A 27,534-nucleotide genomic window follows, 5' to 3' on the forward strand; every position below is an offset into this window, starting at 1 on the left:
CACTTGTGTGAAGTTTTTGGTAATGGACGTGCCTAAATATACCACAGGAGGATCTTCTTTGGATTTTTGATTTTCTTTATTGGCATCACCCACATTTGATATGATTTTCAAAGTCTCATTCTTGTAATCTGGAAATTTCATCACTTCAAGCAAAGGCATAGAAATTTTTACTTGAGACAACGCTTGAGACATAAAAGTTCCACAATTTGAAAGAGGCTTACTGATTTGTTTTTTCTCCATAGGCTTGACCAACTTCGGAGCATCAATCTGCTTTGCTGGTTCACTTGGATCCTCTTTTCCTTTCTTGTCATTTGCCTCCTTGTTCACACTTTGTTTTGAGACTTTTGCGAATATTCCTGCAGGCCTCCCCTGTTCAGGATTCACTGTTTTGTTTCTCAGCTGGTAATTACTCTTGGCCTGGGCAACACCAACCACTGTGAATGCTCTCTTCTCCTCCTCAGTCAAGTTTCTCAAAGAAGGCACTGCTTCCTCGTGAAACAATTTTCTCAAGGCAGGGGTATCTTCGTTATCATCAGAAAAAACTTGCTGTATGCTATACTGCTGATGGTTTCTCATCCTTTGCATATCTGAATGTTGCTCTTCCTCAGATGAATCCTCATCTCTACCCCACATAGGATCTGATGACAGAACATTAATTGTAGGCTCACATTCCTCTTCTTGATGCCAATCCTCCGTCAGACCCTGTGCAATCATGCATTGGTTTTCATCATGGGCAAGATTGCAGACCTCACACCATGGAAAATCTCCCACAAAGTTATTTGCTCTCTTCAGTGGATCTGGAGTTTCTTTACTCGGATTTGGTTTTATTGGCTTCCCATCTTTCTAGTTGGTGTTATAAGGCATATCATGGAGTCTGGGCGTATTGAAATTCATTTGCTTATTATTTCTGTACGGTGGCTTTTCATTAAGATTTTGTTTACCTTTTATGTTCTTAAGCATGTCCATGATCGGAGTAAGGTCATCTTTCTTGGGAATCCTAGTATTGTATAACTTTGGATCATCTCTTTTAGCAATTTTTCCAGCAACCTTCCTATTATTTTCAATAGTAGCAGCAATCTTGAATGCTTGTTGTAGAGTATCAGGTCTATGAGACAAAATCTCATAATGGGTTTTGCTTTCAAAATCACTCAAATAAAAGTTAATCAGAAAAGAATCAACAGGTCTGACATCTCTGGGTATTCTATTTAATACTTTATTAAATCTTTTATTAAACTCAGCAACTGATTCATTCTGATTTTTCTTTATACTTGTTAGTTCATGGGATGCAAATGAAGGATCATTGTGATCTCCAAATTCTTCCAAGAACAATGTTAGAAACTCATCCCAGCTGCCGATACATCCATTAGGAAGATTCCTATACAATTCCCCTGCATCTTCTGTCAAAGATTGAACAAACAACTTCATGAATATATCCTCATGGGGAAACTCAAATTCTTCAATGATATTTTTTACATTAACTACATGTTGTTCTGCTGAATCAGTTCCATTCCTTGAGAATTTGGGGATTGTTGATCTTAAATCGCTAGTGATCTGATTTGGATAACCAACAATGCCAGTGAAATCCAACTGTTTGTATCTTTCAATGATCATAGGCCTTCTGCCGACATGATGGTTGCCTTGATTGTTCATACTTCCTCTATTGAATCCACCATTGTTGCCATAATTACCATTGTTCCCACTGTTTCCACCACCATTGTTTCCATTATTACCTCCATTGCCATTATTGTTGTTCCTATCTCCACCATTGCCATTTCCATAGTTGCCATTGTTACCTCTATTAAGTCCATTATTTTCACTGCTGCCATACCCACTACCTCCTGTATGGTTACACCTATTTGAGTTTCTAGTTCCCATCATTTCCCCCATTTTTGTTCCTTCTTCCATCCTCATGCCTTTCTTCACTTTGATCTCTATGTACATCCCTCCATCTTCTAGTTCCATTTAATAACGGGTTATCATAAGTTACAAAAGGCTGTTCTATTTTTCTTATATGAGGGGGACTATATTTAGGAATTGCTGGCCTATTTCCTTCACTTTTACTTTTGTCTTCAATTTCTTCTGGCCTAGGGCTTTGAATTGTATCTCTGTTTATTCCTAGTTTTTGCAACACCCAATCCGGTTGTCTCTTAAGAGCTTTCGCCATCTTGGATTCATCTCCATTTAAATCGGCCATTCTAAGTATGATTTCATCCAGTTGCTTGTCCTCCTTAGTCAAGATCTCATCATGACTATGTCTATTTTCTTTTGTACATATTTTATAGAAAGGATTTTCCTCCCTACTTTCAGATTTGCCAACAGGTAAAGAATCTTCCTCCCTACTAGGAAATCTCTTATATCCTTCAAATGCCATGTTTGATTTCTTCTCTTTGTTCCTTTTCTTGGGACTCAAGTGAACAAAATCTTCTTGTCCCTTGTGCAGAGACCTCCTCCCCTGCATAAATCTTATTGATAAATTCCTAGGGGTTTCTCTTATTTTCTCAACATACCAATTATTATTCATGTATTAAAATGTTAGAGTCGCCACCTCCTAAGAGGAAATATTACCAATTTAACTGATTTTCTGGGATCTCTCCTCCAGTAGAGTTTGAAACAAACTACCAAAGATTCTGAAAACTTCGTGCGACAATTCTCCAGTAGAGTCGCCAATCTGTTGGTGCCCAAAACCACAGATTGGAAAACCAAAATATTTGCCAAATCCTCAAGTAATCCAATCAGCCTTGGCCAACGAACAGGGATGGTCAAAGACCAAATCCCTCTGCACTTTAGGCTCCACTGAACCTAGGTGGGTATGCCTTTTCCTCTCAAGCACAAAAGAGGTTATTTATAGTGGATTTAAACCTTTCAGCAAGTTTACACAACTGACAAATTATTGTTCTGCAACTTTGCTTTATTATGTGCTTTAATTGAATGCTTGGAAAAGAAATGATTGTGAATGTATATTGAAAATGAGATTGCTTTCAGGACTTAAATATAATCTGCATAGATCAATTCATATAGGATTTGGGAAGAATGTTTCTCTATCAAGGACCTTGAATGCATACAGATCAAAACCTTAAAAGATCAATAACAGACTAGTGCCTCTATCCGGGGATATATATGACACTCCGTGGACAAAATATCTTATCAACTCAAGAGACAATTTCTCATCAACTATGAAAGTTCAGTATGCATTACACAAACAATAAGAACTCAATCTTTCACTTAATGCAACGACATGTGATTCACATTATAGCAAGTCTATAAACAGATTTATCAAGAGGACAAAGATAACTTATCAACACAGAAGTGTACACGATATTTGGAAAAAGAGACAATGAATCTTGTATATTAATCTTCAAGAAATAATTGCATACATAAGTTGCACTTGTCAATACTTCATTATAGATTGTTTGCACAAAATGATACTTCTTCCTATAGACTTCTCCGATATAGAATGATATTCAATTCCTACAGCATTATGTCGTTCTTGTGACCTCTCCCTTTTTTACATAAAAAATAACTCCCTATAAGTATCAAAATCAAAAGGCATATATGAAAGGACACACCCTTTCATACATAGACAGTTTCCCTCCAAAGGACACACCTTTTGGTTTAACAAAAAATTACAAATGAGAACCTTCAAAAATAATAAATGGTGCTTTAATAATGTGTCTTCTATTCTCCGTCTCGATAAAAATCTTCGGCAAATATTTATCATCCTCTCATTATTTCTTGCACACAAGATAAGCCAATCAAATTCCTTAATTTTGAAAATTAGGTATACTCCACCTTAGATTTTGAAAAGTCAATTATCTTTGTATAAATACTGGTTTGAAATAGTCCAGTAAAACCAAAGTATTTATATTTTAAGAAAATAATTCTGCAAATATAACACCCATTTATATAAAAAATAATACTTTACCCTAAGACATATATTCAAGGTATTCATTTAAATATAAATAAATTTTATCTTTAATGCACTTTTAAATAACCTAAAGCTGAGAATATACTTCCCTTTTATTCTTTTCAAGAATTTACCCCTTTGCTGCGCATCCATTCGTGCCACGTATCCTCTTCTGGTTCGCTGGCGGATCACTCTTTATCTTTCGGCCAAACTTCCTCATCAGCGAATTGTTCGCAGGTCTTATCGAGTCTACAATTTCATAGATAGCTTTTGTTTTCGATGAGATCGTGTTTGATTTCTTCGGTGAACCTCATGTCGATGAAACCGCTGCTTTCGGTGAGTCCTTTTTGAGATCTATGGCAGCCCAAGTTTGTTCGATGAGCTTAGTACCACCGGACTGTTTCACTTCAACCGTTTCATTCTACCGCCTGCCGCTAGCGGTTAGTCGCCAAGTCGCGATGGGTAACTGACGAGCAGTTTCCCATTGCGGTATAGCGACAGACGTTGGATCTCTTTCAACCTGATCGCCCCTTAACCTTCGTCCAGCTTCCTTAATCTGCTCATCCTCTGCGCTCTGCCACGTGTTTGTTTTGATTGGCTCCGGGATCTTTATCATGCCACCTCAGCACGGCAAGGACTCATCGCCGAAATTTGGTGTTTTGAATTGCTTCCTTAGCGGGCCCCACCACTTAGTCGCCATGTCGTGGCGAATATACATCGAGCACCTTCCGATCGCGGTAGAGCGACCACCATTGGATCAATTCGTTCGACCGTCCGATTGTCCTCATTTGCTCGGCCTTTAACCCTGCTTGAGCGGCTCTCTCTTTTCTTTGTCTGTCCGTGTCGCGTGTTGCTTTTTGGTTCGCCTGCGGATCCACCTCGATTGCCACTAGACCCGATCTGTCTTGCCATTTCATCCGCCACTGGACCTGGGTTCTTCTTCTACGCTCTACCACATGGCACATCTTGACTCGCTTGGAAATCTACTTGGACGACACCTCATCTGCCACCTTGGCAATCGCTATGTCGCGGGGGATATAGGTCGTGCAACTTCATCTTGCAGTATAGCGACGACTGTTGATTCACTTCGAACTTGCATGCTCATTAACCTCCCCTTTTGCGCACGTGCTTAGTTGCCATGTCGTGGGTTTAAACCAGCGTGCATCTCTACCTTGCGACATAGCGACGGCCGTCAGATCCTCTGCGATCACCGTCCGATCAGTCAAACTTGCTCGATCTTTAGCCTCCATCCTTGCCAGTCTGTTGTAAAATTTTGGTTTCCTCGGGATACGCGCGCACGTGGGGTCCACTGGCTTCAGCCTTCTTCACGCCAAAAGCCTTTTGTCTTTCGATAGTTATCATATGGGCCGCTTTGGATTTAAACGTAAAACGAGCTTATCCCACAAACAATGTGTGATAAAGGCTTTCCGTCTGCTAGTGCAGCACACTTGAAAGTTTCTAAAGCCTTTTCCACCGTTTTATATGTGCAGGTTTGGGGGTCTTGGCGATGCGAGTTAATCTTTTGACAGCTCCATTTTCTTCAGTATGCTCCTGCATATAAAACGCCCGCAGTAAATGCTCGAATGATAAGAAAAGGGGCATCTATCATAGCACAAAGTATTTTGTAAAAATATGTGCTAACAGGGTCTTGATGACAACATGGTAGTCTCCTTATCGTGGCCAAACTACTACTCTTCATCCTCCCATCCACCCTAAAGGCCATAAGGAAAGCTACAGTAGCAACGCTCTCACTGTGGCAGTCACAAACACTTTGGACAGTCACACTTTCATGGACCACTCCTTCCTCACGGTACTCTCAAACATTTGCAATGATGACAGTGGATATCCCTACTCCTCTCTCTGACACCAAACTCTATATCAAACTAACCCTCTCAACCTTGCAAAGAGCAGTGACTCAATTCACTGTCAAACTGTGACAGTCATTTGATATTGTATGGACAGTCATTAATCCTTGTCGTTTGTTTTGTTTATGGGGCTGCTAATCCTAAGAACAAGTTTGTGGTATCTTCACACACCCCTCTATGCCTACACCAACCTTCCCAGGTTCTACTTTGCACTTACACCACCCAAACACCATTAATTCACTGTCTTATCAGACTGAGACACAGTGAAATCAGGACTTTCCTCCACTTTTGCACTTGCCATCTTCATCATGGAGCACTGCCAGGAAAAGGAAATCAAAGAGCATATTTACAAGGGTCATTCCACACTTTGACATGAATTTTTCAACGTGGGTATGACCCCAAACCCATTTTAGACTGTCTCGGGTTACCCTAGTCTAGGGTATTGACAGTTTTTACAAAAACTAGTATATCTTTGCCAAAAATGAATGAAATTGATTGAAACCAAAAACAAATTACAGAAGATTCATTCCCTCAACATATTCGATGGGTTTCCAATGTCGATGAAGCAGTTAATATAAGGAAAACTTCAATGTAGCAGACTGTTATGTCTGAGAACACAATGAAATTGCAGAATACTCCAAAACTTATTGATTTTCTTTCTCAAAACAAACATGCCAACTTTCTAACCCCTCCATCGAGGCTTTACAAGTATTTAATAAGCCTCCAAACAACCACTTCAACCACCCAACTGATTTTCAAAACCTCATGATCATTGGCATACAATTAACAAATTTTGTATTAGGACAACTTTGTCTAAAATTGCTCATAGACCTAAATGACTTCAATATCTTGTAAATAGGTTCAAAGAGGTCCAAAAGATCTTTACACAACTTTGAACACCATATTTGACCCCTTGATACACATTTTCAATACAATGACAATTTTGACAATTTTTGTCAACATGACTTCTTAAAGACTCAAAACACCACCTAATGGTCACAAGGACCTTGATTACATAAAAGATGGTCATTCATGACCTTATTTCATCTTTACATGGCATTGAAATTTAAAATAACTCATGATGACCAAATGGGAGCATATGACCACCTAGGTGCTCCTGCACCAATATTATGTGATAAGTCACGTCAAATTACTTAAACTATGAACAGTTTTTAATGCCATAGAAGCTTCCCCTAAGTTAATTTCATCTCCCAACCTTGTTTGCTGACTTATATTTTGATGATCTTTTCTTTACATTGCTAATCGTTTACAAATATTATGCAGCCGCTCATACAAACATCAACATAAGATCAATACGAGCTCTTGTGAGCACAACCATGAGACCAATATCAACTCCTTTCGAGTAACCACACTTGAAACCACCTATGGAAGGCCAAGTGTCACAACTTAGAAATCCACTCATTAAGAAACTACCTCCACAATAGAAGGCAACTATTGAAGACCAATAATCGTAATTTAGAATTCCATATCAGATGTCCGTTTGGGAGTTGAACTCGGATCTCCACATTGAGAACTCAATGCTTTAATTAATTAAGCTCAATTCCTTGGATGTATATTTTGAGGATCTTGCTTCTCCTTGGGATGATACTATGCATTTTATCACTACTCTAGTAGCTAACTCTAGCCAATCAATTAATTGACAATGTGAGTGCTAAAAGCGCCATGCATTTTGTCATTGATCCACTCATGCCAATGCTCATGAAAGTATCCATCATCTTTGCAAGTCAACTAATGGGAACTTTCATATAGATGTTGGATGGTTGCTTCATTCATTTGAACCCTTGGGTTGAAATTTTCTCTTTTTTATTTCATAGGCAAACATAATCTATGTGGTTCTTTAGATAAATCTTCAGCTATGCTCCTATCTTGCAACTATAATCTTTGGTGCCTACTAGTGATTGTTTACCTAGAACATTTTTATTCTTTGTACATTTGTCAGACCAAAAGGAGAATTGATGGCCAGAATTTGGTGGCATCAATCTCTTTGGTGATTCGATATAGGAAAGAATTGCATATTTGTGTTCTTGTTTGAATTCATCTCCCCTTTTAAGTTTGATTTGGAAAAACTTTGCTAAAAAACTAGCTGATAACAAGCAGAAATGCTTCAATGCCAAAATGATCTTATTTGTCTTTTCCAGTTCAGACAGGTCACTTCTAAAATTACATAGTATATATGCATACTTTGATGATGCTTTTACCTAAATTATTGCCAATTAATAGAGCTTTTTTATATTATAAATATGATAAAATTGCTTTTGGATTAGCTTTTTAAATTCTTCCCATATAGTAATTGGGGATAATTGTAGAATACAGATTTACTAAATAAATCTTTATAACTTTAGTTAAGTTGCTCAAAACTTTAAATCTGAATTCTAAACTGAAAGCACCAAACTCGAAATCTTAAAACAATGTCACACAAAGAGATCAATGCATGAGAAAATACGTGGAAACCCAAGATGGGAAAAACCACAGTGAGAAATGCTGCTAGGATCTACCGTCCTAGTCCAGCCTCACAAGTAAAACTGATTACAAATCTTTTAGCGCACCAACCTGTTGATGTGTTTTTCATGCACATGCGAACACAGAATAAAATACCCAAAGGTATCTTATCCTCTCTTGAGTAAAGCTCCCGAATGCTGAAGATATCGTAGAAGGATCAATCGAAGAAGCTTCAAGGTTCCTGTTATGTAGGATCTCTACTCGTGGATAAGCTCTTTGTGGTATGATGTGATTTTGCTGGAATCACAAGGGGACTTACACTCGATGACCTGAACGTCTGATTTGCTGGAATCACAAGATTTCACTAGCCTAGATTTTTTGAAAAAAAAGGAAAAAAGGATGAGGGCAAGGGAAGGATCTAATTCTGACACTAAGAATGTAGGAGCAATGAATAATCTTTGATGAAATTCTAACTAAGTCTTGTTTTGACATCCCAGGATCATCTCCACAAGGTTAGTGCGATCTTCGGAGGAAAACTTTATGATGTTCAGATCATCGCTACAGGCATAGACACCATTAGGCTGATGCATATCAGTGAAGAAGCGACAATTGAAGTTAAGCTTAAACTGAATGATCCCAGTTGACTACACAAGGCAAGTCTGCAATCAACAAACTGCTAGTAGTATGGATATACGAATTTCACCATCAATCAAACACATTTCTTCCACTCATCTAATAACATGAAATCAAATCTGAGAAGTATAAAGACCATGCAAATTGTTGAATCGACCCATAGATTTCACCATTTCTTCAATGAAGTGTACAAGTCTTTTACAACAACATCTTGGCAACAATCCTTGCCTTCTCTTTCTATTCTACTCTAATTGCTATTCTATCAACTGACTATTTACTATTAGCTAACTATTCACCTTCTAACTACTGACTAACTATTAGCCTTTACAAATGAGGAGCCATGGCTTATATAGTGCCCTCAATACAACTCGATGGCTCAGATCAATTTGAGATCATTGGCCAAGATTTTACAATGAAACCCTAATTAGGGTTTGTTACAACAAACTCAATTCTGGCCAATGAAATAATTGCATTATTTCGACACATGTCTTCTCTGGAATATTCAACCAATGGAGAACTGTGGTAGGTACATCGAAGTTAGTGCCATCTTTGATGAGTCAGGTACATTGAATTTGGACACGCTGAGGTGGACCAACCCGATTGGAGGAGTGATGACTGGGATGCCACCTTGTCCAACACTTGGTTGATGCTTAATTTGGTGATGCCTTCAAATGCTGGACTGGAAGATAGATGGAGAAGGTCGTCCTTAATGATGCTGGACTGGGAGATAGATGGAGAAGGTCGTCCTTAATGATGCTGGACTGGAGAAGGCCGTCCTTGATGACTTGATCTTCTTTGACGAGGGTCTGCCAAGTAGTTGATCCTCCGGCTTTGGGGGTCGCCATTTGATGCCTGCACAAAAGATTAAAGTTAGTCTTTGAGCATCATACCTTAAAGCATAGAATTTAAGACCTTTCAAGGGAATAATTCAAAACATTTACTTTGAAAATGACATGATAAATCAAGAATTCTAAATTTTCAAATTAATTATGAACGGAAATTAGATTTTTCAAGACTTAGACTTTAAAAGATTGCTATGGAAATCAAAACAAGTCTTGAATAAGTACTTCAAAAAGGATTCTTCATACCTTCTCCTTGAATGCTTAACTATGAACGTAGGAAAATGGAAGAAAGAAGATCAGATTTTGCTGGACAAAAATTGAATTTCTGGCCCTCTTTTGGATGAACTACACCTCAATTAGCCTTCAAAAGAACTTCACCTTCACTAGCCTCCAACACTTAGCAAGAAATTCGCCTCCAATCTGCTAGAATTCGCTCCTCTAATCTGCTCCTCAAATTCGCATAAGAAGGAATGAATGAATGATTTGAATTCATCACAAACCTTCTCCCTTAAATAGGGCGCTCACCCTAATCCTCATGAGGCCGACTTAGGTATTTAGCAATAAAATGAAATAAAATCCCTTTTAAAAGGGGGCCGACTTGCTTGTAAAAGCGAAGAAATGAACTTGAGCACTCACCTTTTATTTTTTAAAATTTTAAAATTAATTTCAAGGCCTCCAAGGTGGATTTTTTTTCATTTGTTTTAAGGCTTAAAATTAATTGATTCAATTACAAATGCCTTAATTCATGTGAATTTGATCTAACTTCCCAAATGTCTTGAATTTGGCAAATTTGGTGAAAATTTAGGAATATGGAGGTTTGATTGAGGCTTAATGAAATTTCCTTTCTCCTTGGGCTTTGAAATATTTAAAGTGATGAAGGTCTAGATTATTTCAAGACTTGTTTGAACCTCTCATCTAGATTTACTCACTTCATGAGTTAAAAACTTCACAACCTATTTTTGCAAATTTGCATGACTTTGTCTTCACAATCTTGCAATTTGCCTTTAATCAAACGAGGTCGAATGATAGGTTTTTTGATGATTTCGCCCTGGACCCTTTGGAAGGGTCGAGAGCGATTTTTCCAATTAGGTCTTGAATATCTCATTTCTTGACTCCAAAATCTCCCGGAAGGTGAGCTCATGTTTTGACCTAATCAAAGTCTTGCATTTCATATTTTTATCATTTTTCATGAGGAAATTAGGTGAAAATGTGAATTTCGCCCTGGATCCTCTGGAAGGGTCAGGAGCGATTTTTACATTTTAGGCCAAAATTCACCTTAGTTTGATCATTAAACTCCTCCACGGCAATCTCCAGGGTTCATTTATCTCCATCACTGGGTTAGCTCATCAAAACTTTGAAGGAAATATTGCATTTTTGAGAATTTCGCTCTGGACCCTTTGGAAGGGTCAGGAGCGAAATTCTCTCCTGAGCTCAAAATTCTTATTTTTGAAGGTCAAAAACCTCTCCAATGCATTCCAAATGGGTTCTTTCATTGAAGTCCAGGCTTAGTTTTACTTGAATTTTGGAGGAAAAGGTGACTTTAGTGTTTTTCGCCCTGGACCCTTTGGAAGGGTCAGGAGCGATTTTCCTTTTCTAGCCCAAAATCATCATTCTTTCAGTCCCACTCTTCTTTGCAAGGTGAAATTTCATCTCTCTTCGACCTAGGAACAAGGTTTTAAGCTCAAACAAGGTTAAAAATATATGCTTGTAAGGAATTTCGCTCTGGACCCTTTGGAAGGGTCAGGAGCGAAATTTTCTTTCCTGGCTAAAATCCTTCATTTTCACAACTTCCAAACACTCTCAAAGGCAAGATCATGTCCATTTCCCCTTTCAACATGCTTTGGACATCACAATTTGGTCAAATAGGGAAGGAAATGAGGTCTAGGAGGATTTTCGCTCTGGACCCTTTGGAAGGTTCAAGAGCGAAAATCATGCTTTGGGCTTGATTCTTCCCTTTTCCAACTCAAAATCACCTCAAGAGGTAACTAAACATCATCCTTCACCCAAGGGATAAGGTCTTAAGCCAAAACAAGGTCAAAAGAATAGGCTTGCAAGGAATTTCGCTCTGGACCCTTTGGAAGGGTCAGGAGTGAAATTCACCTTCTTGGCTAGAATCCTTCATTTTTTCAAAGCTTTCAAACATTTCCAACGTCCAAACATGTCTACTCTTCCCTTCAAAATGCCTTGCAAATCAAAATTTGGTCAAATAAGGCCAGAAATGAGTCTTAGGTTGATTTTCGCTCTGGACCCTTTGGAAAGATCAAGAGCGAAAATCTTGATTTAGGCTTTAATTGCTCATTTTTCAAACTTCAATCTTCTCTTGGAGGCAAATATAGATTGTTTTCCACTTGAGGAACCAGGTTTTAAGCCCATTCAAGGTAGCAAATGAGGATTATAGTGAATTTCGCTCTGGACCCTTTGGAAGGGTCAGGAGCGAAATTCCTAATCTTGGCCAAAATCCTTCACATTTCTACGTTCCATCACCTCAAAAGGCAGAGACATGTTATTTCCTTCCCAAATTCACCCATGGAACAAGGTTGGTATCCAAAACAAGGGAGCAAATGAGGCTTATGAAGAATTTCGCTCTGGACCCTTTGGAAGGCTCAGGAGCGAAATTCCTATTTTTGGACAAGATCCTCACTTTTCAAAACACTTCTCAAGGCAAGAACACATCAAGACTCACACACAAAGCTTAATAAACCAATGCCCATCCAAAACAAGGAAGGAAAATGAGAGTTATAAGGATTTTCGCTCTGGACCCTTTGGAAGGGTCAGGAGCGAAATTCCTCTCCCGGACTAGAATCCATCATCCCAAGGTCTAAAATCTCCTCTCCAAGGCAAAGTTGCATCAAACCTTCTCAATTATGCCTCAAAAGTCTACAAACATGGTCAAGCTAAGGAGAAAAATAGAGGAAATAAGAATTTCGCTTTGGACCCTTTGGAAGGGTCAGGAGCGAAATTCACCTTAGGCCATGATCTTGACTTCATTTTTTTTGCATTTCTTCATTCAAACAAGTGCTTTTGCCTTCATTCAAGCCTGGGAATGCATTAGTTCTAGGTTTTGAGCAAAGTAGAATGTCTTATGGAGAATTTCGCTCTGGACCCTTTGGAAGGGTCAGGAGCGAAATTCGCTTTGGACCCTTTGGAAGGGTCAGGAGCGAAATTTGACATTTTAGACTCTCCGTCAGGATCATTTTATGGAATATAACATTTAAGTATAAGAATTATACTTTAAGTTATATTCCATATATACTTTCAGGATATTTGAGAGTGGTTTCGGACCTCCAGGAGTTATATTGCAAAATCTAGTTTTTGAAGGATTCTTCAGTTTTCCAGACTTAGTCAAATTTCAGGATCAGGACATTCCAGACTTAGCCAAATTTCAGGATCAGGACATTCCAGACTTAGCCAAATTTCAGGGCATTTGAAGATCAGGATGACATTTCAGACTTCATCACTCACCAACTCGACCTAGCTCGGACCTTCAAGAATGATACCCACTCACAAAGCAAGATACAACTAGCAATGAGAGCAAAACCAAGCCCTAAGGAAGACTCTCAAAGAAACCCTAATTCTGGGGCCCTGTGGACTCACCCTGGCTCAAGCAAAGCCTGTAATCCAACGATCCCCTCGACAACACTCATCCTGCAAAGGCTAACAGACAAAAGCCTAAAAGACCTAGAAAACAAACCCTAGAAAGCAAAAAGTAGGGGTCCCCATTTGCAATGGGGCGATGTGTGAATACGTCACAACATCCCCAAGGAATCACCAAATCCTTAACAAAGCACCAACTTTTCAAAGTTCCAACTGAATATCTTAGCACCAACTCAGTTTTTTTACAGCATCAATTTGAACAACAACACAGTAGTTCAACTACAATAGAAAACAAAACACAATATCAGATTGTTATAAATTGATTCTTTGCCTTCTTAGACGAACTGTATGAAGATCCACTTCTTAATACTGAAAACCTGCAAAGTTTGTTCTGAATACTACATCAATATACAAAACCTTGGTGAGAAATGCTGCTAGGATCTACTGTCCTAATCCAGCCTCACAAGTAAAACTTATTACAAAGCTTTTAGGTCACCAACCCCAAGGAATCACCAAATCCCTTAACAAAGCATCAACTTTTCAGAGTTCCAACTGAATATCTGAGCACCAACTCAGTTTTTCTACAACATCAATTTGAACAACCCAGTTACATTAGTGTTGCTGGTTCAACTACAATTTCACTATATTAACAACAAAAAACAAAACACAATATGAGATTGTTATAAAGTGATTGTTTGTCCTCTTAGATGAACTGTATGAAGATTCATTTCTTAATACGGAAAACCTGCAAAGTATTCTTCTGAATACTATCAACATCAATATACAAAACTTGAGCATATCCGAAACTGTTTGCAGAAATATTAAATAAATGTTTTAGAAGTGTACACTGCCGAAACAATAATATGTGAAACTGTACTCAAAATGTATACTAAATCTGAAATCTGTCTCTGATCTGAATATCATCAAAAATCAAACTGAATTAGCAGTCCAATAACCATAAGACTGAAGATGTAAACTGAACCACAAAATCACCAAGTTCTTCAATGATTCAATGAAAACTACAGAGATAAATTATACGTGTTTGTGCTTACTCATTCACGACTTTCACCCTCTTTGGCATGGTATTTTCTTGTTATTGGAACACTTATTTATTCTACAACTCTTTATCGCTGGCAAACAAAGTCTCATTATCAATCGCATATGATGTAGAACATATTGAATTTCACCCACATATCTTCACACACCAAATATTCATTAACTCCAACTACGTTATCTCTCACTCTATTTATAAACTCCCCAATCGAATATATGATAAAGAGCAGTTATAACCGAAATGGTTGTTGGAAGTTACAACCACTTAACACTTCATTTATCTTGCTGAAGAATATCATATTTAATCAGCGATAGAATGAAAAAGGGAAAAACAAACTCTTACGTTACTTGTTTGCATTTACAGCTCAAATCAATTTTTCAACTGTATTTTCTATTATAAGAGGTACAAAATGCCATAACATACTGAAAAGGATCGATGATTCTGAAGCAAGATAATGTATTTTTCAACGCTATTGTTCCTGAAGACAACTGTTTAGCCCAAATATATCTTTCTGGGAAGTATATTCTACAGAACAAATTATATGATAATACTATCTTCTGAGACAGCATTCTTTCAGATGTTTTGGTCAACCATATCAAATGCAGATCGCACAGTTCTACAAAGAATTCAATCATTGAATGTGCACATGACAATCAGGTATCACTGTCATTCTATCAATCTGAATAATCAGAATATTATCACAATCTGATCTGTATTTGACATATTTGACATCAATGACAAGACATTGCAACAGTAATTTCATCAAAGCCAAAGAAGATGGTATAACTCTTGCACCAATTGAGTGCATAACTAGCGAATTTTAAAATCTAAAGGAAATATGCTGTTCTTTTCTCAAATTGTACAAATTGAAATATACGTTAAATTAGACTAGCGCATAATCAATATCATCATAGATTCAAATTTCTGTCCTTACCTCTGCTCTAAATATGAGTAGTGAAGGGGGCATTTGGATGAGATGGGACTGCTCTTTGCTTGCCTCTTACTTTGTTTTTGAAATTTCAATGGAGATCCTTAGCTTGGTAATTAGGGCCTCCAGTATCTTCTGTATCCTATCATGGTTTTTAATTGAATAGGAGATGCTTGAAACATCTGCTTTCACTTCAAGAACCACTTTTCATCATTTTGAGCCTTTGAGGTATTCTTTGATTAAATCACATGAAAATCACACAAGGCAAGGAAGAAAGCTTTCTTTGATATTAATTTGATCCATATTTACAACATAAATTTCTTTCATAATTCACTAACATGAATCTCAACAAACTGAAATATGATATTATTCAATTAAGCATCCTGACTAAGGATGATGCTTTGAAAAACAGTTATATCCCTAGAAATCAGATTCTTAAATGCTGAAAATTGATAGAGGTTGCATAACATGAACAATAAGCAATCAAAGGATTAAAATAACACATGAAAACCACTATCAGCACAAGATTTTTTAGTAGAGTTACCCAATTTGGAAGCACTTAAGAAGAGTGGGGCTTTGCCTCGTTGTCTCTACCATCATAATGCAAGATTTAAAATTCAATTGCTTCAATGAAGCCTTCAAGAATACTCTACAAATTTTGCAGCATTACTACAATGATCCCAAGTAGTGTACCTAGACAAATGTATGTGAAAATGAGTCAGACCAAAACCCAAATGGCAAAACAATTGAAAAGATAGAAGAACAATTGTTTTTGTTCCTTTTGAATACTTGAATCTAGGTATAAACTGTTTTTTTATACAGCTGAACCAATCAATTATGGATTTTCAATAATATTGTGGGCTCCAGGATGGTCAGCTTACCCTGAATCAAGTGCTATGCTCACACTAAACACTTGATTAGTCATACAAAGTCACAAACTATGAAGTAAATCGATTACATCAATCAAACTGATTTACATCACTCTTCATGGTCCAATTTGGATAAGTCCAAATGGCCTCTTTGCCTCTCCTCCTCTCAAATCTCTTCTTTGAGTACAATGCAGGGTCCTCAAATTGACTTGAATTAAGCAGAAAACTAAAGAAATGCCTTAATTCTCTTCCGTGTATACTAACTCTTTTAGAGTTTCTTATTCGCTCTGCATAATCTTATGTTTTGTATTTTAAATTGTTTGATTTTTCAAACTTTAATCTCATATGGTCCAGGTATATCCCCATAATTGATCTGCATTTACAATCTATTTTATCACCCTTGTTATTTTTTTAAAGCTTTATTTTTACTTATCTCATGATTGAGGGAAGGACTCAGGGACTATTGTAATTTGTTAAAAATAAAAATGAACTTCTTAGTTTGTTTAGTCAGCAATAAAATATAAAAGTTGAGTCATTGACACTATATACAAATCAAAAGTCTACTTCTTTCTGTAGGCTGAATTTCTTACGTAGTTGCCTTGAATATGCATTTTAGCAGTCACGATGGCTTTTGCCCATTAATGGATGCAAATATAATTTGTTTATTTTTTCTTTCTTCTCTTCAGTATTTGCCTTGGAATTTTATTTCATTTCTCAGTGAATATTTCTGTCTGTATTGCACCCATTGATCTTACAAACTATGCAGGTGAAAGTAGCTGTTCAAGGTGCTCATGGGCTACCTGCTCAAAGTGCAGGGATTACATTCCTAGAGTCATTGGTAGGCAACTGGGGTTCAAATGAGCTTCACTAACATTTATTTGAAATCCTCATTGTTGAATGGCTGCAAAGTTCTAAATTTAGTGTATATCTTTGTTAAAGTGATATTTTTACACGCTTTGTAGGTTTCTGAATTTTCACCTTCAACAGCCAGTGCAATGGGGCTTCCGACAGAGTTCCATGAACAATGTCGCACTAACTTGGAATTAGTTTATTTGCAGGTGCTGCATGTATTTACCATTCTCATCTAAAATTAAAAAATGCAAATTAGAGATGAAGTTGTTGATTGTTTTATTACTCTGTTTTCATATATTTGTGAAAACACATTGTAATTTATGATTCTCTTCTGGCCATTTCGCAGCAATTTTATTCTTGGACTCAAGATGCTGCTTTCAGTGTAGCTCAAAGAGCAGCTCAAGGCATTGTAACTGAAATGAAGGTCTGTACTGCAGCTTTGCGCCTGATGTCTCAAATTTTGAACTGGGATTTCAAAGGGAACACAATTGGTGGGACTGGGGGTGTATTGATTATTGGGAAAAACAGAACACACATTTCCTCATCGTTTTTAGGCTCAGAAGTTGCAGCTAAGAAGTCTACTGAACAGAATGTTGTGCAGGTGAGGAAGCATACTGGCTGACAAAGAACAGATCCATCGATTATTCTATGGAACCATTGTATTCAAATGTTCAAATTTGTTTGTTCAATTTTATGTGTTTCAGCCAGGACCAGGTTGGCGTGATCTTTTACTATTTCCTGATCGTGTCAAGTGGCTTCTGGAATTTTATGCAACATTGCAACCAAATAACTCAAGGAATGGGAGTGGGTTGGAATCTCCTCTTGCCATTTCTTGTCGGCAGCTGATCATACAATTTTGTTGTTTGACTGGAAGTATATTTCCTTCAGGTAAACACCTTAGCTTAGAAATATGAATAATGTTATAATTACCTGTATGATGCTCACCCAACCTTGTATATTATGATTCCCTAATAATACCTTGAAATTTTTGGTTGCCTTCTATTGCGTAAGCTTGTTTGCATGCTTCATAACTGAGAGAAAATAATATTGAGACTTGGACTTGGCAAAAACCCAACAAACTGAGTTATGATTTGGACCTAGACTTGGAGGATAAACTTGGCCAAAAATAGGTAAAACTTGGAAATTTTTTAAAATCATTGAAAATTACAAATTTAAGGAAAAAATCTTACTTTATTGCATTCTATATCAAATAAACTTACAAATATACTATGTTCAATGAAGTCTTGGAATGGGGGGACTAGGGGCCTAGGTTTGGGGATGGTGGTGGGATGTTGGTGGATGGTGGCAAGTGGTGGTGTTGGGTAGAGCCCCCAGAAGGGTCAAGGGGCAGCATGGAGCCCCCATCACCAAGCCCAAAGTAAGGCCTTGGAACCAAAAATTTCATGGCACATTCGACTTTTATAATTTTATGACTATGTTTTTTTTGCAACATCAAGTCCTTGTTGCTCTCACACTTCCTAATGCTCAGCCTCTATTGATGAAGACTTGGCTAATGCTCTCACTCTTGTTGTTGCTCTCACTTTGACAATATTAATGTTCTCACTTTGGAAGCTTGATATTAAAACTTGCAGCCTTGCTCAATGCTGTTGAACCTTGATATTGATTTGGAGTGAGGATAGGATCTTAATTTATTGTTTTTTGTGAGTGCTTAGGGTGTAGGTGGGGTCCTTAAACCATTAGGGTTTGGGTTAGTGGCTTGAATATTTATAAAAAATTCCTATTTTCTATAAAAACATGTTTTTTTCAAATATTAGATGCAAGGGACAGCTAGGAGTTTATAGTGCATTTGAGAATGCACCAAAAATCCCTTCTCTAAGGGAGACATCTTGGGACATACACTATCTACTGGTGGTGGTGGCAATATAGCGTGGAGATGTCCATATCTTAGGGTTGTGTTATTGGTTGAGGAGCGTTATTCACACATTTTTTTTGTAATGTCCCTTGTTCTTAGTCATTTTGTGCACATTTAATTAATTTCCAAGTCTTTCAAAGGCTAATTAGTTAGTTAGGGAGAATTCGAACATTCTTGGAGAAGCTTTTGACTAGTCTTGCAGAGAAATTGTTCTTGGGCTTGTCTTCAATTGGTTAGATGGAGCCCTTTGATGCATTCAAAATCTATTTTCAACCTTTTGTGTGCTCTCCAAGCTTCTGGGAGGAGTAGGCTATTCTTAGAAAGTTATCGGTTGCCTCCATTCATTGTCCCTAGTCTTCAATATCACTTTGCTATGATCAAAATTGCAAAATTATATCATTTGTTTACTTTTCGTAATTGAAGTTGTCTAATGTTGGAAATAATAAAAGGGATAACTAAGTGTAATAGCTCATGTTTAAAGATATTGAAAAGTTATTTCTAATGAAGACTTTGGAAAAAGGGCTTTTTTCATGAGAAAACATTATTGTTCCTCAAAAAAGTGAAACGTTCTCCATAAAGTTAATTATTTGTTTTATAAAAGGAGTTTTGGAGCAAATAAGGAAAAAAATAATGTTTTATTGCTTGAAAAAGTTATAAAAGGAGGTTAAGGGCTCATTGTCTGTATTGTTGATGAATATGATTTTGCTTTTGTAATTTGGAGGGAACTTGTGTTCTTCTCAAAAACCCTTGAGGACGAAACCCTCTTGAGGTTTGGTTTTATTGGTGAGGGATCCTCTCTAGTTGGTTTATGGTGGATTCACACAAGATTTAGATTGGAGCTAAATGTTCGTGTTGGAAGATTTGTGCCATATGTTGCTTTGTGGAGATTTAAGTTTAAATAGTATTTGCAAGTTTACATTTTGTTTCTAGATTGGAGATTTCCTTGGTAATATTGGTTTAGCAAATTATGAAGGTTATCTAGAGAAAAAAGCACAAGGGTTGAAAAGAACTCATAATCTATCTGATCCACTTGTAAATTTAAAAACATCTTCTTCCATATGGTTCACGTGGTTTAATAATCAGAAATTGAACCACAAAATATATTGCAAATTAGATAGAATGTATGCTAATAATGATGTCTTCTCCTTTCATAATGTTGAGGGAGAGAATGTAGTGTCAGTGTTTCCTATCTCAATGTTAGATCATTATGCAATTGGGGCCATGCTACAATTAAGGAACCTGTCTAGTGAACAAAGACCGAAGAAGGCTAACTTGTTTAAACTAAATATATCTCTACTCAATGATGTTGACTCTCTTGATGCTATTCACATTGCTATGGTCTTATCCAAATTTTGCAACAAAGACATGTCACCTATACAACAATGGGACTCTTTGGTGGAAACTTGGAGAAAAATGTTCTAGCTGATTGGTAAGAAAAAGGCTTTGGAGGGGAGTTCTCTGGAAGGCCTTCTACATCAAAAACTGGCTGAGGTGGAAAATGAAATTCTAACTAAGGGATCTGTTGATGTGGCTAAAGTCGTGCTTCGACTCTCTCTAGTCAACACAAAATAGAATGCTGAGTATCCTATCCTCTCTTGCGTAAGGAGATCCCTAATACTGTTCTGGATGATCAAAGGGGATAACCTCAAGGTTCCAAATGTTAGGTTTTGACTGCGGGATAAATCAGTGGTTGATGTGTTTTGTTGGTAACACAAGGGGGCTTATGTTTACAACAAGCTGGCTTGCATTTGACGATGCTGCGATTCTCAGACTGTGGAAAATAAAAGCAAAAGAGAAGGGTTTAGGGATCCTAAGCACAATGGTCGTAATGGTTGGTGTTGTGGGTAGACACATTTCCATAAACCAATTCTTGTTTTACCAGAGACACCCTTAAACTCAACAAGAACAATGCAAGCTCCAAGGGGATGAAGGATTTTAAGACTGGAGATATCATTTAGGCACTCAATTTTGGCGCAGCCTAAGATGAATATCTACAATTGAACTAAGCACACTAGTAAGGTTCAGACTAACCATACACAGTGACCTTCAATCGGTAGGCCCTCCCAATCGTATGAACTTGAAATGCATCAAATACCCTCACACTTCACCATCAGAATCACTGAACTCTACTTAACCACCTGAAAGGAAATCATCCAAACAGGAGAAAACAAAAATAACAAACACCATATTTCAATGTTCATATATTGATTCCAACTACCATTACAACAATTTCTTCGAGCAGCTCTATTCTACTCCTAATTTGCTAACTGTTGAAACATCTAACTATTCTAACCGCTAAAATCTAACTATCTAAAGTCTAAACTTTATAACAAATTCTAACTACTTGGAAACTCTAGAATCTAACCCTTTACATAAGAAAGGCCTTGCCTTTTATAGATTTTACATTTCAGATCAAGGGCTAGGATTAAATCCATCAAGTGGCTCTAATTTGCCTTCTAGAAGCCTGGCAACTTTAACCCATGCATATTAACTTCTATAACTTCCCACCTGCCACTTTCAATCACTTCCTCAACTACCGACAACTATTTGACATCAATTTTGTAGATCAAGTGGCTGGGAGTAACTGACCTGTGTACCCCCTTGTTTTAAATGCATTAAACGGGGCCCACAAGTAGTTGTTTTACAATAAGGCAATTCAGTTTTTACAAATTGATTTTTGGAATCCTCTATTGTGCAATTTCTGTTTCTACACATTCTTGGGTAGCATTTTGAGTGGTTTTATTGATGCCTTCCAGAAACTTGGAACATCATCACTTTGGTCTCGATTTATGGCACACTCTTCAATGCTTTGCGATCACCATTTTGATCTCGCATGCTGCATCTTCATCCTTTGGCTTCAATCGTGATCATGTCCTCAATTTGCATTTTAAGTTTTCCCTCGACTCTTTTCAGCAATGTCGATCTACAAAAACAAGTTCAACCTAAATTAATCTCCTTGAAAAATTTGAGTAATTTTGACAAATATTAAATGTTATCAAGGCAATGTTGGGTTTTGTTTCGGTGAATAAGAGGGGAAAATGAAAGATATTTTCTTTTTTAAAACAATTCTAGCTTCCCTTAGTTCATCTCACTTTTGACTTAAGATTGCGCCAGTTTAAAGGGAAAAGTTAGCCATTTTAGAACAAAAGTGCCAAAAAGTTCCCCTCCTTTTGATTTCATTTAGTGTTTTCCTTTTAGGGAAAACTTAGGCATTTTGAAGGCAAAGTGCCAAAAGTTCCCCTTGTTTCTTTATATCACACTTTGCCTATTCAAAGGGAAAAATTCTGGCTGATGGAGGTGAAAGTTGGATGACATTAGGAGCAAAGGCAAGTTTGTTCAAAACCCCATCCTTTAGACTTTCATGAGACCATTTTAGGCGATTGAGGGTGGAAACATAAAAAGAACATTTCGTTGTTTTTAACTGCACCGAAATCTCCTCCCTTGTTTTCACTCACCAAACCTTGGCGCTTGGTATTTTATCGGTCCTTTAGGGAAATTTTCGGCTTTGCAAGGGCGAATTGACTTCCTTTTTAATTAAGTCCTAACTATATTATTTTTCTCTTAGACTTCTATTGGCAAAATAGGGGGGCAAATTCGGCGATTTTAAGATCATTTGCCAAAAAAAAGAAGAAAATGCCCGATACTTTGTATTAATTCACTAATGACACCTCAATCTTCATTTGCTTCATGGTGCCTCGGTTTAATATGCTATATTGGCCCCAATTAAGCAATATATATATATAAAAAGGAAAGCCCGATTTTGTTTTGAATTTTAATATTCGTGGGGCTTTTATCGGGATTTAAAGGACAAAATGCACGATGTTCTTTTTTATTTTCAACCTTTCATAGCCTAATATTTTCGGCAGATATTTTTCGGGCTTGAAAGGTGTTTGGGAGAAAATAACTTCATATCGCAACCTTCAACGTTGGCCAATATCACACTTTTCAAATTTGGATTTCGGTTCTATTATATTTGTGTGAATTCTAGGGCTTTTGTTGGCTTTAACAGGCTTGATTCGAGGCAATTTCAGAGTTGGCGAAAATAAAACATTATCGATGCCTTAAGGAAAAATGTGTGAACTCCCCGTTTTGCACCATGAAGGGGTTTGACTCGGGTGTAGCATCCCGCTTGCGTCCGGTGTGCAAATCAGCATCAAATACATCAGCAGGTTGCACATGCTGACAAGCAGTCTCGAATTCGAACTCGGGAAAGTGGGGGAGCTCGTCCATCGGTGCATCTTCAGGTTGCATAAACCATGCAGCCTTATGCGTATCCGTCAACATATCTTCAAACAACAGGGACTCTTCAATTGCTCGATCATCAAAAATATCTTCAACTGGCCCTTGGACTATATCCTCCATTGGTGGGGCTTCCTCAAACTGTTTTTGAGCTTGTGGCTGATCTTCGGGGTGCACTTGCTTATCTTCAACACTTTCTTCCTCAGACACAAGGACAACAAAATTATTCACTGTCATAGTCTGATTGGTAGACTCATCCTGGTTGGCAGCTAGTAACTCCTCTTTTTCATCATCAGAAAGTGTGGCGTTGCTGTGATTTTGCATTCTTTTGTATTCATTAGCAGCGAGGTATGCACTCCACACTTTACTCCTGATGTACTCGTCCGATGATTCCGACAGTCCATATTGGGCTTTGACTTGATTGACTGCCTCTCGACATAGTGAACAGGTAAATTCAGAATGAGGAGCATGATGAATCTTGCACCACCAAGGTGAAGCCACGCCTTCCAAGCTTATCTCTTCATTGAGACCAAATTGGCTCTCAATCAAACCTTTAAATCGTGTAAACTTATTAGTGCTTGATGGGAGACTGGGAATATCTGGCTGTATGAGCTCCTTTGGTTTAGGGATATCCCAGGTTGAGGAGCTCCCAACACCCGACATGTTGCACGACTCAGAGACTTGCCAGGTTGTTTCTTTCCTTTCTGTTGTTAATTCTGAATATTTATAGTCTAATTTTTAATATTTTGGGAAAGCAACCTGCATATGGATTGACCATGGACCCAATGAGCTACCCCAATTGTAAATACTACGCTATGTCATGGTTAGATCCGAGAGTGGCCCACTGAAAATTCTTTTTTCAGAGTACAAAGACAAACCAGCCAAACTTAGGATTGTGCCTGTTGCCCTGTTACTGTTGCACGTGTTAAGAAATCACCTGGGTCAGGGCCACATGCATATAGTCGACATTTTGTACAGTCGGTTTCCTCTTGTACATAGTTAGTTTAGGTTTTCTTTTTTGGTTTTAGGTAGTTTGATTTTCTAGATTTCCTTCTTTCCGCTTTAGAGTAGTTTGTTTTGTTACTTAGTGTAGGTTTTCCTTCGGAAGGGCTGTCTCCCTGTCCTTTTTGTAGGGGTATGTGTGGTTTGCTCAGCTTTGGTGTATGAAGTCAAGATGTTTTCCGGTGTTTCTTATTGGATGCCGACTTTGGTAGAGAACCTAATTGATAGTTGCCCCTGTATTCGGCTCATTTGGTTTAAGGCTTAGTCATTTTAAAAATTAAGTTGCTTATTGCGTCTCATCACCAATATTGCAAACATCTCACCTATCATGCTTAATATTGCTTAGGCTTGTCTTTTGTTAGAGGGAAGTCATTGCAAGTGAAAAATTTGAATCAAAATCCCCAATCCACTTTTCACCCAATCTGATCCGAAATAGGAGGTTATATGAAATGTTTATTTGCTGATAAGTCTTTGGCCAACGTATATTTGTGGATGGGGTTTGACTGACTTTGGTTTTTGTTTTGATTGGTTTTGAAGTTATATGCAAGATTCTAGAATATTACATAAAGAGATTGCTGATTTAATCTAACATAATGCATAACACATAAGGAAGGTAATCAAGAAACTCTCATTTGCTTAAAAGAGCAATGTACATACCATTATTATGAACTCATAAGTCTGATATAAACTTTCAGCCAGTAGAAATATAGAAATCAGCTCCAATAAATGTTAAAACCCTAAATACACTCTAGGGTTTGAAGCCCTTCCCAAAATGGAGCGGCTAGCTGAAATCGAGCTGGAAATAGATGGTAATGACCTCTAGAAGGTCTGCCCTGCAACTGATTGTAGAAAACCTGCCCTCAAACTGATAGATCTGCTCAAAAATCCCCAAAGAAGGCTGAAGTTGAATACTGATGGAAACTGACACCGGAGAGATGGGTTTTCGTCCAAATCCCCCTATTCTTCCAGAAGTTGGCGTTCCTAGAAGCCCAAAGCTGCTGAAACCCTCATGCAAGCTGCTGATCTAAAAATGGAGATGTGAGAATGAGAGCAATGTTATGGAAGTTGCTTTTTTATAAGCTCTCCAAGAAGTTCGATCCATAAGGGAGTCACTTTTTGGCCTTTAAAAACTTAAAATGAGCTCGAGGATCTATTTCAATTTTATTCATAGATATGACTCCCAAAAACCAATTGGAAGGCCTGTGAAGCTCCCAAACTGAATCCCACAACCTCAAGTTGGCTCCCAAACCACCCTGCTGACCTACGAGACCCCAATAGTAAGTCAACCTCCACCAAAAAATCTAAGAGGACTAAGGAGGGGACATTACAGTCCTCCCTTCCCGGAATTGCTTGCCCTCAAGCAATTGCAGAGCTGGATGCTGAAGTATCTACTCACTTTCCCACGTGGCATCCTCCAACGACATGTCCTTCCATCGTACTAAATACTCCCTGATGACTTTGTTCTTTAGCTGCCTCTACCTCATTTCAAGAATCTCGGTAGGAATTAGTATCAACCGACCTTCTTCCATGGGAGGCAAATCTGGTGATGAAGTAACATGCTATCCCAGAGCCTTCTTCAAACAAAACACATGGAAAACATTATGTATCTTGCTCTCTGAAGGTAGCTCAAGCTCGTAAGCAACCTCTCCAACCCTCCGAAGAACTCTGTATGGTCCATAAAATTTGGGCTTGAGCTTTTCAGCCCCACTCCTCTTGAGTGTGCTTTGCCTGTAGGGCTATAGATGTAGGAAAACCATATCACCTACCTCAAAGGTCCTCTCAATCCGGTGCCAATTAGCATAAAACTTCTGCTGATTCTGTGCCTGTTGGATGTTATCATTAAGTGCTTTAAGGATATCCTGACTGTCCTGAAGCCACTCATGGGCTCTAGATGCTCTACTATCACCCAGTGCTAAATTCACAAACAATAGGGCATCATAATTGTATAATGCTCTGAAGCGAGTCATGCCAATAGACATGATGCGTATTATTATAACAATACTCGCCCAAGAATAACCATCGCACCAATGCTCTCTGCTAGCTCGACACATAGTTACGTAAATATCCCTCAACCCACGTGTTGACAATCTCTGTCTGCCCATCAGTCTGAGGGTGGTAACTGGTACTGGGGGTCAACTTTGTACTTGTAAGTCAGAATAGTACCTGCCAAAATATACTCATAAATTTCCTATCCCGATCACTGGCAATGGTCCTCGGAAGTCCATGGAGATGAAATACCTCACGAAAGAATAACTTTGCCACCTGTGAGGCTGTGAAGTCTGCCGCAATAGGAAAGAAGTGTGCATATTTTGTCAACCTATCAATGACCACATATATGCAGTCCTTCCCTTGAACCCTCAGAAGACCTATAATGAAATCCATTGATATACCTTCCCACTTCTATTCTAGAATAGGCAATGGCTATAGAAGTCCAACTGAGTAAGTATGCTTTGACTTGTTCTACTGACAAGTCACACACTTGCGAACATAGTGTAGGACATCATCCTTGAGTCCTTTCCATGAAAATCTCTCGTGAACTTGCCTGTAAGTTTTGAAGTACCCAGGATGTCCCACTAGTGGAGTATAATGTATGGCACGTAGAATCTTTTCCTTCAACTTTGATCCAGGAACTAAGTAGATTCTAGTCTTGTAGTATATCACATCATCAATCACTGCATACCTGTCCTCCTGGACCTGTCCATCTATACTCTCACATGCAAACTGATTTTTGGAATACTCAACTGAAAGTTGAGACTTCCAATCAGCTGAAATCTCACTTATGGAACAAAGGGCAGCAACTGAAGGCCTTCTAGAAAGTGCATCCGCAACAACATTCTTCTTCCCCTTGACAAGCTCAATGTCGAAATCATATGCCTGAATCTTGTTGACCCATTTCTGTTGGCGCTCATTGATTTCTCTTTGTTCCAGGAAGTATTTCAAACTGTTGTGGTCAGTTCTCACCACAAACTTCCCACCCAGTAAATACTGCCGAAACTTCGCCAAAGCATGCATGATGGCGAGCATCTCCTTATTGTAGGTGGAGTACAATCTCTCATTGCCCCTCAATTTCTTGCTCTCGTATGCAATGGGATGGTAGTTCTGCAAAAGTGCTGCCCCTATACCACCTCTTGAAGCATCACACTCTAGAACAAAGGGTTGAGTGAAATCTGGAAGAGCTAGGACAGGACATGTGCTCATTACCTGGTTAGGCTTGTCAAATACACTCTGAGTCTCATCTGTCCAGCAAAAAGCACCCTTCCGTGTAAGATATGTCAAAGGGGTCACTAGCTCTGAATACCCCTTCACAAACCTCCAGTAATAAGCACATAATCCTAGGAAACACTGCAACTTTGAAACATTCCTAGGTGGCGGCCAATCTAGCATTGCCTATATCTTTTCTTGGTGCACCTTCACTCCAT

The 27,534-nt window shown here is 38.1% G+C and overlaps 1 protein-coding gene across 4 annotated transcripts in view; it reads left to right on the forward strand.

Moving 5' to 3' along the window:
- The window catches only part of LOC131062597 (uncharacterized), a 283,328-nt gene that overhangs the window by 110,208 nt on the left and 145,586 nt on the right, over positions 1-27,534 (forward strand). For all 4 annotated transcript variants that reach the window (XR_009358193.1, XM_057996285.2, XM_057996286.2 and 1 more), the window contains exons 6-9: positions 16,916-16,987; positions 17,112-17,207; positions 17,348-17,602; positions 17,706-17,889. Coding sequence is in view for 3 of the 4 variants with exons in the window: in XM_057996285.2 (XP_057852268.1) it covers positions 16,916-16,987; positions 17,112-17,207; positions 17,348-17,602; positions 17,706-17,889 (607 nt within the window). In the remaining variant the exon portion in view is untranslated. The remainder of the gene's footprint in view (positions 1-16,915; positions 16,988-17,111; positions 17,208-17,347; positions 17,603-17,705; positions 17,890-27,534) is intronic.

This window comes from Cryptomeria japonica, chromosome 6 (genome assembly GCF_030272615.1).
Source record: "Cryptomeria japonica chromosome 6, Sugi_1.0, whole genome shotgun sequence".
Taxonomy (NCBI): Eukaryota; Viridiplantae; Streptophyta; class Pinopsida; order Cupressales; family Cupressaceae; genus Cryptomeria; species Cryptomeria japonica.